We start from the raw sequence: 21,561 nt of genomic DNA, 5'->3' as shown, positions 1-21,561 counted from the left end.
GGATTGCTTTTTTGTGTGTCGGTAGTTCAGAGGCATTGTTGCTACTAGATGAGACAGAAAGATGAACAAATACGTTTAGTAAAGACAGAATTTCAGTATTAGAAGAGATCTATAGAAAGTAAAAGTTATAAATCATGTTATTATGCTTAATATTTAGGAAAGCGGTGAAAAACAGGTGTAGCACTAAATTTCTCAAGTCAGGCCTTTAGTGTTGAGCCAGAGTTTCTTTAAATTAGGCAAGAAAAGCACATCTTGTATTAAAAGAAGGTGACACTGGAAAAGAGAAGGATCTCTGTGTGAAAGTTCAGATTAATCCTCTGTGCCACCCCAAATTACAATAACCCATTCCACTGTTCGCTTCCACCTTTGAAAATCGTCCTGCCTTGTTTCCTATGATTAATATTTAATATCACCTTCTTTCATTCCCTTCTCCTCCCAAAGGTACTTTAATTAGCATTTCTTTTGTATACTGTCTGTCACAGCTACAGCCTTCTGAAGAGGCAGGGCTAAAATGATAATAATGAATTATAATAATGATAATAAATGAGAAATATTAAATGCATGCAATATTTATACATACACAGACAGAGTTGTAGCGTGTAACCTTCATGACAAAAGAAGGTTCCAAATTCAAAAAATTAAATCTTGGGTCAAAACTAATATTAATAGGAAATGAGACAAATTGCACTGATTAGTAAGGTGCTGCATAGTGACATCTTGAAGAGGGACAACAACAAAAAATATTCTAATCTCAGTTTGAACACAGCACGGCCAATAACACTGGACACAGAGCTACCAGGCAGCTACAATGTGTTTGAGAGATTACATACTTTGTATTTCCTTACTTTAGCATGCTTGGTCCTTTTAAAATTTAAACCAAAGAATAGATTTCTCAGATTTTAGAGTGCTTTGCTTCAGGATTGTGCTATCATTATTTAATATATTTTAATTTCAGGTTACTATTTACTTTCACTCTAAATGCCATTAAATTTTTTTTTTTTTTCCCTACTAGGAAAGTATATGAGATTCAATATACATTTAATAATAGGGAGGCTTTCCTGTACAAAGCTATTTTGGATTTTACAGCTAGTTTCCTTTGAATCAGAGGACAAAACTGTACATTATACAGTGATCTAAAAGAGACTGTTGGCAAATATTGATTTAGTACGAACTATTGTACAAGAAATCACAAAACACATGTATGATAATTTATACCATTTAATATTTATTGTCCAATCCTTAGAGACATGAACACTAGACACTAAATAGTGAAGTCAAGATCAAGAGACAGTTCTGAGCATATGAAATTAATGAAGTACACAAAAATTTTGCCAAATTTTGGGGCTTTTGGAAAGAAAGAAAAGTATATACTGTAAATTAATGCATTCACAAGACAAATTCATGCATTCTGGACTGGGGACTTATGTCTGTAACTTTGGGAGACACTAACACAGCTGTCTGTCCCACATATTGCAAGTGATTTAATCAGCCCTGTGTACTGGAAAATGAAGCATCAGATAACCATTTCAATCTATCTATCGATAAAGAAGCTTTTCAAGGGCCCAGAAGGTAGAGACACATTTCAAATGAGGGCAGACCTTCCTATAGGTTCAGGACGGTTGTTAACTTTGCTTGGCTTCATGTGTGCTGAATTCAGCAACTTAAGGCATCTTTTTTGGTGTGACACAGGGAAACATACTGCCTTTAGTTTTTAGCTAACAGATGTTACATAATTAAAGCAGCCCATTTCAAAAGCAGTCATAAAATCACGGGGAGATAAAATTTGAATACATTTGAATTCCTGCAGGATTCCATATGTGCTTTTGGTCTATGTGTTTACATTTTCTGTAATTTGGGAATGATATGGGAAGTGGATCTTAAACTATTTCTTGTTGATAAAAATATGTATGGTTCCTAATATACAAGAATTATTTAACTGGAAAAAGAAAAACTCACACAAAAAAAGGTATGACATATAAAAAAAGTGAAGGATAGGCTCCAGGGTGTAGATATTATCTAGCCCTTTTGTTCTGCCTGTGGACTGTCTAACCATAGGAGTGCCTCTGCTCCATGGCTGCTTTTCTCTTAGCCCTCAAATCTTCCTGGTTTGTTTCAACTGCTGTTTTTGTCTCTGCACATGCCCAGAACTACCTCGATTTGAACAGTTATCCTTTGCCTGTACCAAGCAGGGAACTAAAGACAAAACATCCATCTATTTTGTGTCTCTCTGACTAGGGGGATTCACACCAAGTATAACTTATCTGTCTTATGATCAAGTGTACTTATACCTTCCTCCTTTTCTCCACAAAACTGAGATTGGGGCTGTCAGCCCCCCATTTTTGCTAGCCCACAGGTTGTGCCTGTGCATTGCTTTGAGAGCCGTTCTGTGCATTTCTCTCTCCCACTGCCTCTTCTCTGCTGTCCCCACACCTCAAGCATCCCAAGCAGTGTCCAGCCTGGCATGGCTCTCTCCTGGGGAAGGGGCCCGGGAAGCAAACGGAATCTAGATGGTCTTGTTCACAATATAGTAACTGCAGAAAGTTGATTGAATAGTAAACTGTTGTACAAAACCCTCAGTGTTATCATCATCCCTGCTGCTGTATTTTGAAACAGGAATATATACTAGACTATTTGCAGTCCCTTTTCACATGCTCTGAATAAATACTTAAAATATGTGTTTGAACTTAGTAATTCCTATTTGGTGGTTCAGTGTGTCTGGAAGTTCACCCTGAAGAATTTGTTGCTCTCTGAAAAACATACCTTTTTCTTACTGATATAGAGAGTTTCTGGAAATTCATCTCCTGGATTTTTCTCTGAATCGCAGATTTCTAAAATGTAGGCACTGAATTGCTTGCTTTCCATGTAGGTAATTCCATTCTTGAACTTTAACCCTATATATCCAAACAAAACCACATTTGGTTAACTAGAAATCATAATTTTAAATGTTGCTTCGATTTGAAGTGTAAAGCATAGCATTTGTGAGGGAACCTTTGTAAAAACACATGTATTTTTCTAAAAAATGTATATATTTACTTTTTAACACATTTTCAACATTCTCATCCATTTATTTTTGTGGACTATAATATAAAGCTTTCTGGCAGTGGGACAATCAGGATGTAAATTATTCATGACTTTACATAATCAGAGTATAATTCAGAATGCTTTCACAATCTAAAATGTCAAGAAAAACTATTTAGAAGACCATTACCCCTAAACAAGAATCCAGCTTGTAAACAATTTAATCCGGTCTGAACAGATAACCTTTACAGACACATATTTGTTCTTTTTTTTAAAATTATTAATATTTTAAACCTATCAAGCTCATTTATAGTTCCATGTTGGTGTTTTTCTCTTCAAGACCAACCTTTACATTTAATAATAAAATGTTTTTCTGGCACCCAAAAGCATCAAGAAACACAAGGACTAATCACTCACAAATTCACTGTCATGCCAATAAAGGGTCATTAAGCCATTAGCAGCCAACAAATTGACACCTGGCATTCTTCCTATTCATTTCAAAGGGGAGCCACAGTGGGATGCAAGGCTATAAATTGGTAGCAATCAGGCACCTATTCTGTCTGTGAAAGACAGCATCCACTGAGTAGCAGGTACAGCTGACGTTCCCTGGATATTGTTATAAGTCACACTGATTAACAAGAAATTTGCTGTGATGGCAGAAGACTCTAGTCTATACTTGTGAAATAAAAAGAGAACAAGAATAGAATATTTTCTGTGTGATTGGCTGTTGATTTCTTCTCTAGCATAGTTACTGTGCTTCAGATGGATTTCCAATACAGATTTCAGTCCAAAGGGGAAACTTTTTTGTATCTGTTTTTCAATATCACTTAGTCTAAAGTTTCATTTCAATCACAGATAATGATAGAAATTAAGCTGGGAAACTACAGTAATCGATAGAGAATAACCTTTTATGGGTATTTTCTTTTTTCTTTTTTTTTTTTTTTTTTTTTTAACATGCAACCTCTAAAGCAATAATACTGTTCTTTACAAGTAATATACTTAAATTTTTTTTTCATTTTTTCAATTCAACTTTAGAAGCCTTATTGCATCAGGCTACTCTTAAATTGCTACACTGGAGAAATAAAATAAAATGGAACTACTGAAGCATAAGATGGATATAATAAGCAATATTTTGGGATCTTGCAACATACAGACTTTATTTTATGACTATTTTATTAACTGACAGATTGAGAAGAACATTTGTTCAGCACCAAGCCTGTCTGAGTTCAAGAAGCATTTGGACAATGCTCTCAGGCACATGATGGGATTCTTGGAGTGTCCTGTGCAGGGCCAGGGGTTGGACTTGATGATCCTGAAGAGTCCCTTCCAACTCACCATATTCTATGATTATTTCCTTCTGTCTGAATCATAGTACCTTTCCCAGTAAAAACAGAAATGCATGTGAGAAAGAAACAGGTTTATTTATATCCTGCCTAGTAGTTTTTCTTCCTTAATACAAATTCTATACAGAAAGTATATATACTGCTTATTATTTCAGTCATCTTTCTATTCTAGATGTAATTTGGAGGATTATTTTTTCTCAGTACACTGAGGTATCATCCTCGGTCTGCACAGTTTTTAGCTGTTAAAACCTTTTGCAATTCAAGCTGACAGTGAACAAACTCTATAGCTATAATATAAAGAAATGAGTTGTATGGCCTACTGTAAAGACAATTGATTCTTCTTGATTATTGTTAATTGCAGCCATCATAGTAATAGGCTATTATAGTGGAGGAACTGAAGGTTGCAAGAATGAAATCAATAACTCTAAGGGAATGGATAATTTAGCTTGTGTTTCTGTGTGCATTGCATCTAAGAATGGAGGTGGGAATGTGAGTAGTTAAGGCGAAATTCACAATATTTCTGAATGTCCAGCTTTAAACAAGGATTTTAAGCATATGCAAAATGTTCAAGGTAGAATTCAGTCATCCTTGAGCCACACACTGCTTTCTTATTATGTTTCTTTCTGATTACTCTCTATTACAGTGCAGTGTATATGTGACCTTGAAGCAGTACAGACACTGTCATATTACAGGGCAATGAGAGGAGGTAATTTCTCACACCATGCACTGTTTAGGGTTTCGATTACGTTTAGACTGAAAAGACAAGCGTGACAGCTGCAGCACTAAATCCTTGAGCTAGGGTACGTGCTCCAGATTTTAGCTATCACAGCTATTGCTGACATACAGTGGTAGTTTTTTCTAGACTTCCTCATTGTACACTGTACACTGACAGTACAGAAAATATGACTGGAAATGTTCCTAAAGCTGGAAGTATCTGTGTGAAATTTTAACTGCTACTTTGTTTCTTACTCTACTAAGGGACATCCTGTAAGAGGGTACCAACTACCACACCTTTTAATAATAGCCATCTGAACTTCTCTGGCATCTCAGTTCCTACACAGGATGAATGTTGGTCTTCTTTTGCCTTTAAGCCTCTCCCTAAATATCCTGTGAGGGTCAAATATTTAGAACTATACAAGTTGGACAGAAAATGGCCGATGTAAAGACCAAATATATGCACTTCTACTGATTTTTACACGGGAATTACTTTTTTATCCCACTCTTTCTCCATATATGTAGTTTTGGTTATATACATGCAGGCTCTCCTGGTTTAGTCCTTATCTCTGTTGGTGACTTAGGCACTTCTAGCATGGAGTTCTCCCTGGCTTCTCCATGATTTATCAGCTTTATGTACCAGATACGTCAGGTGCGTCGTTTGAGCAAATGAGAATGTGTGGAATTTTGTATCACTTGGGAAGTTTGAGGCTCTGTAGTGGTAGCTCATCACTGCAGCCCAAACCTATCCTTTGGCTCCATATGGACATGAACTCATTGGTGTCGGTCAGAATTGAGAACCTCTGTCAGGTGATGTGATGCTGGTTGCTCCTAACCCTTGTTGACATCAGTATTGTTGAATTCGTAGAGTTGTAAGATTGGTCAGGCCAGAGAGGACCTCAGGAGGTCTGTAGTCCACTGTCATGCTGAATTTTGCAGAGGAATGAAACAACTAGGGCACTGAACTATGGCAGCTCTTAATATTGTGCAAGAGTAGACCAAACAAAGCAGAGAGGTTCCTGTTGAGAGCAACTGGTAATTCTACTTCAAAACCAAATTAAACCGTCAACTTGTATGTGAGGCTTTTGCTTTCTGTAAGCTATAAAAACAGATGTGATTATATGAGGTACTGTGCAAACGTAATTTTTTCTTCTCCATGCTGACCAAAACTGCAGTTTTCACTGTGGCAATCCGTACCTGTTAAAACATAAGTAAAACATAAGTAAAGTAAAATTTGCTTTGTGGTGGTTTTGTGCTGATTGCCCCTGCTTTGCTGTAATAATCTGGCCCTTCTAGTGGCTCACCAGTATCAAAGAAGAGGTATTGATTATTAAATAGGAAGGAAAGGGTCTGTTTCTCATATATCACCTCCTCGGTTCCCTGGGTCCTCAAAGGCTTCACTGCTAATCCCATGTAGGTTCACTTTACATAAGATTGGTGTGTAGGTTTAGCCATCTGTAAGCTTGGTGATATTGAATGCAGAACTTTTTGTACTTCAAGTTTGTCTCTGGTTGGAAACTTCTTTTAGGTGAACCATTATAAATCCATCATTTCAATCCTCTGTGTCCCTGTATGTTCTTGTCATTTCAAATATTGAACATTGAAACAAGTGAAGTCTACATTGCTGCAATCTTCAACTGCCCAAGCCCTACCTCAAAGCAGGTACATGGAGATGTTTTCTTTTTCTTATTCTGAGGTGGTTTAAGAAAGTGGTAGTCACAAGTTTCAAGTTTGATATCTCTTTCCTTCCATGATGGCTTTATACATGTGATCTGTTGTTCTTGGGGTGATAATGTGTTTCTTGCTGATTTTTTAATTGCTTTTTGTTTTTGGCATATTGATAGTGGTGGTGGTTGCTGTAATTGGTGTGCGTAAAGAAGGTGCTAGCCAGAATACACTGAACTTGGAAACATCCAGAAACAGCTGTGGGATTAAGGGGAGTGAGAACAGGATGATTTCCAGAGGGCTGCACTTGCGCAGTTGGAGCAACACTGACTGGAGTAGATAGTGACTCCTGTCTGGACCTGACTGTGACCAATTTGTTCTCTTTGGTGGACATCCAGGTCACAAATCAGGGAGACTAATAAAGATTTCAGTATGCATTAAAACAAATTTAGTTGGGACAAGTCCCTTATTAGTGTTGTTAGGCAACTTAACGGTTGCCTTTTGGTTACACCATTGTTTTAGTCACTCTTGACAGAAGATGCATAGTCTGTGCGAAGAGTACACAGCAGGCAAGTGTGAAAGTTAGTATTTGGACCCCGTTATTAGAAACGGACAAAGGTTACAAAAGTTGTTGTGTTATATTGTAAAATGTGTCAAGTCTGTCCTCTGCCAAGTGTGAAAGAATTCCTTGCAGATTGGGAGTTTGGGAGCTGATATGTGAGAGAAGCTCTAGCTATAACTGTGAGACTCTTTATGTCCCTGTGCTTTGGATGGAAAGAGATGTAAAATCAGAAAAGAATGAAGAAGATTTAGAGATCAGCAGATATAAACTGCTTGGATTACCACTAGGAAAAGTATAATACATTTCAAGCATGCAGCAATTCAGCCAAATAAAATTTTGGAAGATAAGTAATGAGGAATGTAAACATCTTTGAGCTAGGTACACAGGCAGAATGTAGACCATTGCAGAAAACAGACATAGTTATTGTTAATGAAGACTTCTGATAACTAACCAATATGTGAAAACGTTCATATTTGTTATTTGTAATGCAATAAGTGCTGAATGGGTAATATTTGAAGAGCTTACCCAAGCTGAAGTATTCATGAAGCATGCATGCTTTTTATATTCATGTTTATGTAGGAGATGTGACTGGATCCCATATCCTTCTTTGCCTCAGTGATTGTGGCTGTTTGCACAGCACAGGTAATCTCTCCAGACCTCACAAATCTGTTTCTCAGTAACATTTGTTTAGCAGAGTAGGAGGAGCTCCACACTGCCTCTCCAGAAGTTCAGTTTTCTGAATGACTGTCTGTGAGGTGATTCTATCCTTGAGTTGACAAGGAAAGCAGATCATGTATCCCATCATCTCCAATAGGAAGATGCGTCTCATGTGTGTAAGGACTTATTAGCCTTTGAAACCTCATGTGTTGTATTAGGATAAAAAGAAGAAATTGAGAGGTGTAGGTCTGCATTGTCAAGTAGAAGAGAACCATTAGGAAGTTTATTATGTTATTCTCAGTTGGTTTTGGCCAATTAAAGGACTCTGACTGAATGCTAATATTGTTGAAAAAATGTGTGACAATAACACTCCAAAACCTGACTTATCTCCATCTGTTTTAAAACTCTGTAAAAGTGAAGAGGGGAATGACTTCATGTGTGCACAGGACTCTCTTCACATGTCTTGACCATCTCGGAGATATCCAAAAAAGGATTCTGGTATCAGTAGTCTGAAGTGTCTTGATAGTTTAAGGCTTACCATACAGCAGGATGTATCTCAAGCAGAAAATGTTTCACAACACACAAATTTTAATGTGCAAAAAAATTATCTATACAAATAAAAGGGATTTTAGTCAGAAAGCTTTAATTTTGTGGACATTCCAGGTGTCTAGGGTGGAACAGTAGAGACTTGATTCTTCTCCCTTGAAACCTATGGAAGTGTGGAAGGGACTGGAAATCCTTCTGGAGGTGATAGTTTGTTGAAATTTAATTAAATACAGGTAAATACTGTAAGGGCATCATGAGGGCCAGCTGCTCCCTGCTGTGTGGAGCGCTGGGAGAGTGAGGGTCACCCCAGGGCAGCTGGACAGGGCCTGTCCCACCACCCCAGCCAGATGTTATACCAGTGCTATATTTTCTAATTCAGAAAATTTCGTTCATTATTTCTGATTCTGTTCTTACCACCATTCTTGCTGCATGCCCTTTGTGTTAGATTTAGCAATTGTGTGGCAGCAGAGTCAGTTTAGCACACTGATCCAAGAGAGACGGTACCACCCCCTAAAATCAACAGCTAAGTTCTGTGTCACCCCTCTGAACCAATTCACCTACCTGTTGTACAGCTGATGGGCCTGACGCAAAGAAAGGAAAGGAACTATGCAGGCATCTTGGAGCCACTGACTTGATTTTAACAGTTTCCTAAGAATACCAAATGATACTTAGAAAATCTGTTTCTAACACAGTTTAAACCTAAGCTAAGATTGAGGTTTCTCTCTCTTCTGTCCTCTGCTTCTGTGCTATCCATTTGTCCTCTCATCTTTAAGCTTGTCTTGAAGTGAGAGCCAGGGAAATGAACGATGTGGAAGTTGTCTGTCATAAGGTTGGCCTTCAGCTGGTTTAGCTCTCCATACCAGCTCATGGCAGAGTGACATGGGTCACTTCTATGCAAGGATGAGGGCAGAAATCTGAATGGATGCATGACCAAGAGGGAAGCAGTTCTGATTTTGACAATGTAAACTGTCACAGATTACACTCTGTGAAAGGTGGTGCCTAAGCCACATATGTCAAGTGGTGAGATATTCCAGGAACTACATATTTCCTTCATAGTTCTGGTCACTCATATGCCACAGGCATGACCATTTTTGATAAATGCATGGATTATTAACGCCCCTAGTTTGTTCTATACTGCCTGGTTTAAGTTTGCTTCCTTGGGCACTGCATGCCCTGAGAATTCCACTAGACACGCAGAACCTAACACCAGTGGTCTACAGCTGGTAATTAGTACCATTTAGCAGCTGCTAAGCAGGATAATAGTCTGTTATCCTTGAAGATCTCTAATACAAATCGTAATGAGGTGCTTACAAGGCTTCTAACCCAGCTGGCATAAACTTGCTCTGCATGGTGAGAGAGTTAAAGGAGGGAGTGAGTCCTGCTTCATATGGCGTATAAGTCAGCAGTAATTTGATTTATGCCAATTAAGTAATGTTGGCATAGGATCAACATAAATGTTGGGTGAAACAGAGGGGTTGTACAGTCTGTTCAGCTGAAAATTTGTGTTATATGCAAATTCTTTAACTGTTACACTGGGGGAAAACATGGTTATGACAATGGTTTTCAAATTAAGGTACTGACCGCAGAATGAGTTATTTTGCTGGTGTGTGTTTTAGTATTTATAATTTAATTAATACGGTAGTGGAAAGCTGCATATTCCCAAATAAATTTAACATATTAATTGAAATATTGTAAAGATCTAAAACTTTTATTCAATTCTACAAACATTTGAATGTACAGTCAGGTGTTTCTGTGGCTGAAAAGTTGGCCTAAAAAATTACACTAGTAATTTAAAAAGTTTTCAAATTGACACATATTTCTAAGGTGAACCCAGTGGGTGTGAGCTTTTGTAATTACTGACTGTAGCCTGAGGATAAAGTTCTTGCTGGTTTTAGTCACCTTTGTCAGGATCTCCAGGAGAATCCACACATAGGAGGTAGATAAAATATGTGTACAGAATGAAATAGGGGACTTAAATTCAAAGATATTAAGTTCCTTTTTTTTTATAAATCTCATTGGCTAGTTGGAAGTGAAAACTTTAAGGATAACCATATTAAAGTTTACTGTATGATCAACTACTTTCCCGTAAGGTTAATTTTAGAGTGTTCAACTAATGGTAAATGTTAAAAAGCTTTGTTTCTATTGTAAGTTTATCTCACTAACAGACATTTGAAATTCAGTCAGGTCTGTGCTACCAGTTTTTGATGCCACAGCTATTTTGGCCTAGGAAATAGCTATGCTGGCAAAACCCTGCTGTGCTATTAGCTGTGATGATAGAACCAATATTTTTAGCTAAGCATGTGTTATTTTGTAAGGTAGTGTTGAATCATTTTAGCAACAACTCTGTTATACACACAGGTCATAGTTACTGTGAGATAAAATCACAGCTTTATTAACAGCTAGGGTAGACCTTACTGCAGCAGTTCTCTCCCTCTGGCCTGGCCAAAGCTCTAACTCTGGTGGAGTTAATTCAAAACTGAGGCAAAACAGGGGATCACCATCATTGCTTTGTGATGCTGGGTGTGCCCCTTGCAGTAATGTCTTCGCACTATAGAACTCCAGTCTTCTCTAAATTACTGTGATTTACACCAGAATTTTTCTACACCACTCTAGATATTTTTAGTGCATATATTTGCAAGTAAATGACATAAATTAGGGTCCTTGTATTTGAAAAAGTAATTATAAAGTAGGAGGGAGTTGTACACTGAACTAAAAATGAAAGAAAATAAGACTTTAGGAATAAATATCCTAAAAAAAAAAAAAAAAAAAAAAGAAAAAAAGAGAAAGACAGAAATCATATAAACAGATGTAGCTATTAGGCAGGTGATCCAATAACTACTAAGTCTTGTTCCTCTGAAATGATTTCAGAATCTACACTGCTCTTCCATGTGAGTAGCTGTCTCCTCAGAGTTGAAAACAGATTCTTTGCCTGTCATATCACATCTTAACTGCTGCCCATTGTCACTTTTGTGTAAGGAGATAGATTAATTTGTAGCACTCTTTGGGCACTGTAAAAGACACACACTAGGATTTTTCAAGCCATTAGATTTGTGGTTTTAATATTTTCCAGTGGAGACACAGACTGAATTACGTTTAATGTATATAGAAATGAAAAAGGGCCAATTTGCATGAAGAAGTTTTTAAATTAGCAGTTCTTGAATAACTGTAGTCCCTAAACTCATAAATTATTCTGGCTATGTCTACAGTAATAGAAATGTCTGCCCCAGGAGGGAACTGTGACTCTCCTCACAGATCTCAGTGGAGTTTAACTTAGTGTCTGTGTGGCCCAGAGACATAACCACTATTTTCTGTGTGGTTTTCCAGTTCAAAGTACCTCAGATAACAGGAGGGCTGTGTCCTTGGCTTCAGAGTGATAGTGCATTGGCAGAAAGCTGTCAGGGTTGGTGAATGCCTGGCATGGACATATAATAGTTGATGGTGCAAGGCCTGGTAGGAAAGCAGAAAGGGACCCATCTTGTCTCGTGCTTACGTGTTCTGCTTGAAGTTCACTCCTACAGTGGAGTGATCGAGCCTCTCAGCTGTTTCCAAGGCTGGGTTCTGACTGATTCCTCCACAAAGAGCATGGGAAAGAACTACCATGTATTTTGATCTACCAACACTGATTGGGGCTGTGAAACTACCTCTGTGAGTCTGTTTCGCTGGTGCCTTGGTTTGTTTCTTTTAAAGGTAACGCTGTGTTGAATGGAGCACAGGAATCAGCCTGACATTTCACATCATGCTTTTAAATACAGAAGAGAATCAATGACCCAGTTGCTTTGGGGTCATGGTAACATGATTACTGGCTGCTTGAAAAAGAAATTATAGACTATTGGAGGATAGAAACATCAGCCCTGTCTTCATCAGTGATCTGTTCAAACAGTGGGCATTATAGCTTGGCTATGCAAGGCTAACACTCTCAGCCAATATGGAAAGAGGAATTTTCCTCTCTTCATTTCTGCAGTCTGTGAATGGCACAACGCTTATCTGCCCAAATATTGTGCATATTTTTTTAAGGTTTGTTGTCTTTAATCTTTGTACAGCATAGATGGGAATTTATTTCCAGAGTTCTCCAGAAAATTAGAAGATGAGATCTGAACAAGTTTGACAGATGTTACCAATGAACTCTGGAAATATTTAATGTAAAAAATAGTGGGATTACAAATCAGTTGTTTGAAAACCCAATTAAGGGCATGACTGCTCTGAACCATGTCAACTGATGACCTTCCTTTGAAAGAAAGCATGAGCTGTTTTAGTAGTGATGAGGTGGTAACAGTATTGCTGCAGTAAATGTATTTGTTAGGTGAACAAGATACCTTAAAAGAATGATTAAACTACCAACAGTGGTACTTGGATTTTAAAATTCAATTTTAAAGTAATTATAGCAATGGTATGAGGTAAACATTTTTTCTAAAACTCCATTAACCGAAAAATCTGACATCTTACTTGATTTCATTTGGTGTTCTGATTAAGAATAACTTACCAAAGATTAGCATTCATCTATTCTCATACACAGCTGAGTTATGTAGCAGGTTCCTCATAAGAGCCTTTTGTACAAGCTGAAAGTATAGGGTGACTGCTGAGGATTGAGAAAAGAGTGCTGAAGAGGCATGAAGGGGGAGAGAATTTTAAGTGATTCATCTGTACAGAGTTTTAAGATGCCGGTGTGGGACCAAATATCTGACTGTGGAAGAAGTAAAGGGCAAAATATGACACTGAATTTGTGGAAGTGGAAGAGGTAGAAGGATGCTACGACACATCTTTATCATTCCTGTTCTTCAGTGATTCAATTTCATGGTCAGTTTATGCCCAAACTACTTTCGGCTGTTGGTGAAAAGTGGTGGGAATGCCAATCTCCATAATCACCTATTACCCACAGCCACATTCCCAGATTCTTGATCTGGCTGGAAAACTAATCTTCTCCTTGTGCCAAGTGACAAAAACATGCAAACTGGGACAGAAGGAGAATGGGATAATCCATTCTAGCATCAGCATCATTTTAGCTAGGCTTCTGCATCAGTATGTCATGTTTCTGTACATAATGACCAAGCAAAGCCTTCCAGTTGGAGTTATTCCTGCTAAACTGAAGAGAACAAAAATAGATATTAACAGGAACAAAGTTTACACTAGCTGCCAGCTACTAATCAGAGAAACAATTAATAGAAGGATACACTGGTGTACAGCACAGTAGATGGCCAACCGTTAGATTTTACAAATGTTAGGCGCCTTTATTTTTATCTTTTCTGTTACTACTAAAACTGAGTTTGCTGTGAATGCAACACTGCCCAACCCCTAAGTTTGTGTTACCATCAGTAGATGATCTCTGGTGAGTTACTGATAGCCCTGGGCCCTCTGAATTCACCTTTCAGGCTCTCACTTCAGATCAGTACTCCTTGTGTCTGCAGCATATAAGGTCATATATAGCTCTATATGACAGGGTAGCTAGATTATATTCAACACAGCACAGTGTAAGTACTAGTTACTGCCATGTATATCAAAATTCTTAATGCGTTACGCACCACAGTTATACAAAGCTAAACAAAACTAAAATGTTTTAGGTAATTGTCGTGTTGTCATCACCAAGTTGCTGTAATAGCTAAAAGAGTTAAAAGAAAACTCCAAGCAAACCAAGACAAGCCCAGGAAATGTAAGCTTTACAGCCGTAGTTCCACATGCAAAGTTAGTACAAGACCTGTGGATGGTAGCAGGCACAGCAATAATAACTGCTACATTATAAGGCTACATAATAAGGCGTAATCTAGTCAATAAAATCAATGGAATGTGGAAAGCTATTCAGCTCACTGAATAATTTGGTTAAAATTGTATCATTGGGCATATGTGGAAAGCTATTTTGATTATTATCTTTCTTTACTGCTGAGACTTCAATGCTTTCAAATACTTTCTAAAATACCTTTATTAGATATGAAATCAGGTATGAAATTCTGTTCTAAGTAGTCAATAATTTTGTATGTCAAATCTAAAAGACATCAGTGAATGGAGGGACCTGTTTATGCATACAAAAGTAGGGCTTGAGAGTTTGCCAAAAATTTTACTCTGGGTAAAAAATCAAGACAAAGCCATTTTTGTGGATTTCGATCTTGGATCTAGAAATGGTCATTTCTTGGTTTCAACTGCAAGGAGTTGCTAAATGGATCTGGAAAGGCATTACTTCATATTTTGCATAGCTTCTCTACAAGAACCAAGACCTTGGAGGATTTATGGGAGGAAGAGATTCAATAAATTGCCTGTCTTCTTTATACCTGAGTAGGCAGAGTTTCTTTCTGTCACTTGGTTTGTATTTTAGACTCCAGATGAAATTCTTGTGGAATACTGTTAGAAATGAAATTTCCCAACCCACTGACCTACCTTTGTGTCCTTCTCCTGCCAAAAGAGGGAGGTCTTTATCCTCCTTCTTTGTTTAGAAGGACCTACCCAAAAGCCCCTTTTGGTGATCCCAGCATTCTTAATGATTGAGTTCATCTCAATTACCCAACAAGAAACTCCACATTTTATTTTTGCTGGTGTTACTCTGTGCCATTAAAGTCAGCTCCCAGATGCAGAAGTAGCCTGAGGTAAAGGCTGTGCAAGTCCCTTTGTGAAAAGGGGAAGGGAACAGATTATTTTGGTTAACTTGTTGTCTTATCCCATCTTTTAGAAAGACAGACTGAGGATGCTACTTCATTAACAGCCTTAGTCAATGCAAGATTTCTGCCACCAAACTATAAATCCAACCAACCCCTGCCCTCCCGAAAAACTTCCCCACAAACAAAACCTCCATCACCTTATTGGTCCAGTTGAATGTGCAGCTGGTAGGGAGAGCTGGCACAAGGGAAGAGTGGACCATGAAGTGAATAACATGACTCCTCCCTTTTGACAGCAGTACAGCCTGTGAGAATACACTATAAAGATGGCATTTTCAAATAATTATATACTCTCACAATGTCATCAGTTGAAGCCTCCTTGAGAATATAATGATTTCTGCAAATCACACTTTAAAGGACTGTCTACACTTATTCCCATCTTTGCAAATGAGTCTCTCATTGCAGGTGGAATCAAGACATAGTTCACATATTTACCCACATACAGAGTCCATAAGAAAGAATGCTACATAAAAAGCATGTATTAAGTGTCTGAGAATCTGAAATAGGTGGATTTTTTCCCCTGAAAAACAGGGATGGAGGAAGGGAACAATTTGGAGTGTTAATTTGTTCAGGTGAAATCCTGGTGGGATTGGGAAGATGAAATTACTTTCAGACCCTTAAGAAATGTTCTGTGATATGGAATTGATATTTTCAGCCCTATTTTCTTTATAAATGGCATGACATAGGAACACTGAAAATATTAACTCCTGAGGAGGATGTAGTTGCACACGTATTTAAAGAGGGAGGACTTACAATAAATCTTTACTCACTGAAACCTGAGGCAGAGGGAGCATCTCCTTATGTGGCCATCAATTTAGGTATTAAGCCAGGGAAGGAACTTTGTTCTGAACTTTTATTTTTAATTATCTCTCTCTGGATGAGGACAGTTTTGCATTTCGAGATTTGATGGATCTGAAAGCAGAAAGAAATGCTTTGCTTTCTGTTGTTTATCCAATTCTCCCAAAGTTATGAAATTTCATAAATATTTCTCTACCCTCCCACTCTGGTTCAGTGCTTTTCATCTTGCTTAACAGGTGTTGTACATTTTTTTATACTCCATGTTACCTAATATTCCAGTTCTACTTTTGGTGGACATGCTGGAGGCAACAGGGACTTCTGATAGAGATTAACTTTCAAAGTAGCATTTGCCAGAACATAAAAGTAATTTACAGTTATGTAAATTAAATGAAGCAAATCCTTTGGCGAGGAAGTATAAGTACCATGGAAGTATTCATAAAATATAGTTTGTACAGCCCTTTGGATTGATCTTTGATTTTCAAAACTTATAAAAGAGCAAAAGATTAAATGAATTAGTCTAACTATTGTAAGTATTTGTCCATGTATACCACTGTGTTTACTATGTAAAGTATTTAGTAATAATATTGCCAAGTGTTTCACTTTAATTTTACAGGGTTGCAAACATTTAGCTGAATATTCTTTCTTAGGCTGAATTTTCTAGGGCACCTGATCAAAAATAATTCAGCACATTCAGAAAATATTGCTTCTATTAGTTGACAGTATTTGAAAAAAAACCCTGACCTCTTTCAAACAGGTCAATTGACTGTCTAAATGCTGTAAGAAGTTCAAATGTACAGTGAAAATGGAGTAGCAACATATTCTTGGGAAAAAGAAAACACATACAAAAAAATGCATAGATAGGGAGGAGATTGTGTTTAAGAGTCTCCTAATGGATTCACAGAAGTTAGAAGGACCTTGAGACAAATTTATGACTCTCTTGTGGGACAAAGCCACAGTAGAGCAGACTTTTGGGTTATTCACTACTTGAAATTTCTTAGCAATTGTTTGCACAAGTCCATCCAGTATCTTAACTAGGGATTCAAACCAAGCTTTCCAAACGATGGAGTCAGAACCAGCTGTGCTCCTACCCAGGAAACAGTACTGACAGTTATTCTCATGGAGAGGGGCCTTTTAAAAGGGTTCTTTATGCCAGTTTATTGAAGACAGGGTTGCAGTGCTGGTGGGAATTCCCCTGATAATGTCTAGCATTGCTACCGTGCAATTCTTTTCAAGAAATGAACACTGTTACCATGAGTTAGTCAATGCTTTGATTTAGAGTGAAAAGGTTATAAAGGCAGTGGGGAAAAAGTGCTGAATTTTCACTCTTGAGTGAGCACCAATATGAAAGGTTGTGGTTTTGCTTGTGCTTATAAGCCTGTTTTCATTTCAAAGGGGTTTGATACATGTAACTGGGAGTGGAGTTTGACTCCAAATATCGTTTTAAAAATTATGCTGCATCAGTGATCTGACAGTGCACTGGAAAGGTTAAATTGAGTGCAGATCATTTAGCTTTGGTAGGATGATTAATTTCAAATTATATCAGTTATGAATACTAGTTTCAAGTATTTACTGAAAAAGCCAACATATCTCATGGGAACTCTTATAAAGTAAAATGAAACCAACTGACTGTGATTTTGCTTCCAAATGAACTAATCAGGTGATTGTGACCTTGATGCAGGGTCTCTCCTCCAGCTTTCCCCTCCCCTCTCCTATGTACAAAACTGACATGCTTATCTGTATACTTGAAAAGTCCTTGATGCTGTTCATATTTGCTGTTCGTTATCAAAGGTCCTTTGCTTAGAGGCTTAGCTATTATAACATGTGAGATGGTAAATGCTGACATGATAGTTCTGCAAATGTTGTATGAGAGGTGTGCATATATTACTAAATCTCCTAATGAAGATGATGAAGAATCAGCCTACTAACAGTTCAGAATTAGGTGTATTGCTGGTATATTAGGTATATTAATTCTTGTTCCTCTTTTCTTTAATATTGCAGTGCTGCGGCTATTGAAAGATGGTGCTGACCCTCATATGCTTGTTTCCTCAGGAGGCTCCTTGCTCCATCTGGTGAGAGTGACTGAATATATGTGTTAGTGACTGTGGATAAATATGGCTGGATAGTGAGTAGCAGATTTGACCTATTAACAAAAAAGAAAGGCTTAGCAATAGTTTTTATCTATCCTGACCTCTGCTGTAGTTGTGTTTGCATCCAGCTATGCTTTTTAAATGTATGGTCATTTTCAAATTGCTTACAAAAGAATGGATCATGTCATTCTCTAAAGAGAATGAGATGTTTTATTTTTATTTATAAAAATTATTTTTATTTATAAATTATCTGTTAATCTGTTTTATTTACAATTATCTGTTCAGTAAGAAAGAATAAAGGAAATATTGCTTGATTCCAAATAGAGAAATATATGGTTCAGAGATTTACAGGTCCTATATGAAAACATAATGTTACATACAATGTAACATTTTTTTGGTTTTGTGCATATTTTCTTGCACCAGTTTCCTATGTGTGGATATTTAACACCTTGTCTGCATTTAGTTTATCATTATTTGCGTAGCAATTCGGATTAAGTAATGGAAAGATAAAAGAAAAGCAATTTGTATATCATGACCAAAAGAAAAGCAAGAGGTAAGGGCATGTGGAGGAAAGACTGACAGACAGGCAAAAAGAAAATACCACGGAAGTTGAATTTTGGCTTTGCTGAAGCCTATGGCAAAACTCATGATAATTGCCCAAGTCTTATGATCCTTTTCTTTGGTCTGTGATGCTTCAGTTGCAGATGTCTATTTAATGTGAAACTGTTTTAAGACATTTGGATCCAACTTTGTTGCACAGTGTGGGTAAAATAAATGCAACTTAGCAAATAAAAGGGTGTAACAGATCTATTGAAAAGTCTGCTGGCTGAGTGTTTCATTTTAGAACAGTTGGATTAAGTTTTTCATAGTATGTACACAAAATAGAGTAATTTATAAAACAAAAAAGCTCCTGTAATATTACTGGACTCCAGCACACCTGTGACCATGTTCTTGCAAGATTTAGCATTTCCTTTATGTAATTAATCTGCTTTTTTCACCTTCCGTGGCCATGCTATTTACCAAGGACATTAGGAAATGGAGGCTTAGGTAAGGGGAGAGTCCAGTATTGATTTGGAACAGAGGAATTTTAGTTCTCTTTTCTCTCCTCCAGCTATTTCCCTGCTGCAAAGTGCTCAGTTGCTCTGTAAAAGGGCAGTCCATAGGAGATGATATCTTTGGATTCTCAAAATAGAGGCATCCCAAATTTTGTACTGTGCTGAAAGCCCTAGGAGAAAATCTTCAGTGTGGATGATGTGACATCAGTCTCAGGCAATTTAAAATAGAAGAAATTAAAATCCATCTTCAGGAGTGTTAGGTTGCGTTGTCTAGTTTAGCTGATGCACACTTTTTAACTGCAGATAAAATCTGCAGTTAAACTGTAGTTTTTAGGTTTCTAGATCTACATCACGCCCCAATTCACTGTCACAGTCAGTGTCTCTCAACTGGTGCCTGCTGCTTCACAGGCACACATGTGCTTCCAAAGGAGGGAACGCTTCCTGCAGTAAGAAATTTACACTAGAGAGCTACGTGTAACCTACTGCCTCAGTTTAGTCGGAGTTATTGTAAGTACTCACAGTTCACTTACAGGAAAATGCAGGTCCCATTGGAGAGAGAGGCAAACCTAATTTCAATGAAATTTGGATTTAACCCTGATTTGGGAGCAGTACAGACAGAAGAGGAGAGTCATGATGCAGGGAAATAGATAAGCCAAGTTTATTTTCCTGCAAGAATTGAAAATAACAATTTATCATGCATCTGTTATATTCTTTCAGTCCACTTAGATCCATTCTAAGTATTAGTTTTACCACTATGATTCTATATAAGCCGCTTTGTCCTTAATCAGTGTTTATTCTTTCCAGTTGTAGGCTAAGTGTTTTTATGCCAGAATGAATGGAAAATATATTTATCTTCATATTTTCCTTACCATCCAGTTCATGATATAATTCCTTTTTTCATTTCTGTTCACTTCCAAAATGTGATGTATTTCCAAAAAAAAAAATCAAATGTGACACTTGATAGAGATTCTGTTGCCATCTCTGTATCCCAATATTCGATCTCTGAGAAGCTGTGGGAACCTCACAGGTGAACTCTCTTTAGATTCCATGAGAGGAGAAGTATGAAAAGCGAGTATGTGCCTGAGCTGCCCATTCAGTTGGAAACAGATAGCATCAGACCAATTCACACAGGCACTCACCCTACCTACCCTAATAACAAAGTATATGCTTACCAATTTTTTTCTGGAACTTTGTTTCACTATATCCATTAAACAAGAATCAAGGAGCAGCCACAAATCTTTTTTTTTTCTTTTTTTTTTTTTTTTTTTTTTTACTCAACAATGCCTTGAGAGTGTGATTGGTATTAGATTATGTTGATCTGTACTATATAATGTCTTATCTCTGATTTGTTAAAATTTGAACATAGAACAGCTCAGTGTAAGTTATACTGATACAATGAATAATACTGCAACAAAACAAAACTGTTTCTAGAGCTTCCAAATAAGCTACAAGTTAAAGAAAATACATCAGAACCTAATTTCTGTCCTGTAATTTAGTGGTCAGTATGTTGGAAATCTTTTAAGGCAGGACTGCTTTTTATCCTGATAGACTTAAAATTTCATCTTCTGAGTTATCAATATTTAATATTGCAATAGTAAATGCAGTTCCTTCACTCAGTTGAAGATTTCAGCTATGTTTTGACTTCACAATCAAATCCAGTTACGTACTTCTACTTTTCCCCCATTTCCCTCAGTATCCCAGCTTCCATGCCAGATTAATAGAGATCAGCAAACTGGATGCCATGGTATGGTTTTACATGTGATAGACATAACACAATGATTTAGCCCGCACTAGCAAATTATCTGCAGATTTCACTATGTTTGTACTCTCAATGTATATATGTGCTTTTTGAGTCCGGGATATGTTTAAATATTGGAAGAGGCATCAATATGAAGGATTGTGTTCGAAGCATGAAAGTACCTATAGAGAAAGTAAGTCTCCCTGTAACCTCTCTCTGGTGGGGAAGGAGAGACGATCCTTCTCTAAACAGCTACTGAGATGGTACACTAGACCAGAGTTAAGATCTTAAGAGGTGCCCTGGTTGTCTTTTACAGTATTATCCGTAACCTTACACATAAAAAGTTGCAGATGTGATGGAGGAGTAAAGTCAAAACCACGTCTAAAGTCAGTTTCTTCTTCTCTGCCGAAATTACTGACCGTGACCTCCGTCATCACACACACACACACACACACACACACACGCACACACCAAACATGTGCATTCCCTCGCTTCTCCCAACACACTTGTAGTGTGCAGAGTATTTATCTGTCAGAGAGACTGGAAAAGGAATCACATGGTTAGTGGATTGGAAATAAAAGTGGGTATGTAGAAGTGTGTATTACTGCTATGATCTGCATAAGAGGCAGAAGTTCATGTATATGTGGACATATGTACCTGTGGGTGTACATATACTTAGATGCCACTACTCATCATGTGATCATCATGCACTGATGCCTGTGCAGTGATTTGGAACAATG

General features: G+C 37.4%; 1 protein-coding gene across 3 annotated transcripts in view; it reads left to right on the top strand.

The window, feature by feature from the left end:
- MYO16 (myosin XVI) overlaps positions 1-21,561 on the top strand; it is a 359,061-nt gene that overhangs the window by 103,824 nt on the left and 233,676 nt on the right. For all 3 annotated transcript variants that reach the window (XM_050333209.1, XM_050333207.1, XM_050333208.1), the window contains one exon: positions 17,940-18,010. In XM_050333209.1, the coding sequence (XP_050189166.1) occupies positions 17,940-18,010 (71 nt within the window). The remainder of the gene's footprint in view (positions 1-17,939; positions 18,011-21,561) is intronic.

This window comes from Myiozetetes cayanensis, unplaced genomic scaffold (assembly GCF_022539395.1).
Source record: "Myiozetetes cayanensis isolate MyiCay16 unplaced genomic scaffold, myiCay2020 scf5-8, whole genome shotgun sequence".
In the NCBI taxonomy this organism is placed as follows: domain Eukaryota; kingdom Metazoa; phylum Chordata; class Aves; order Passeriformes; family Tyrannidae; genus Myiozetetes; species Myiozetetes cayanensis.
The sequence above is the reverse complement of the archived record's forward strand: the minus strand, read 5'-3'. Positions and strand labels throughout refer to the sequence as shown.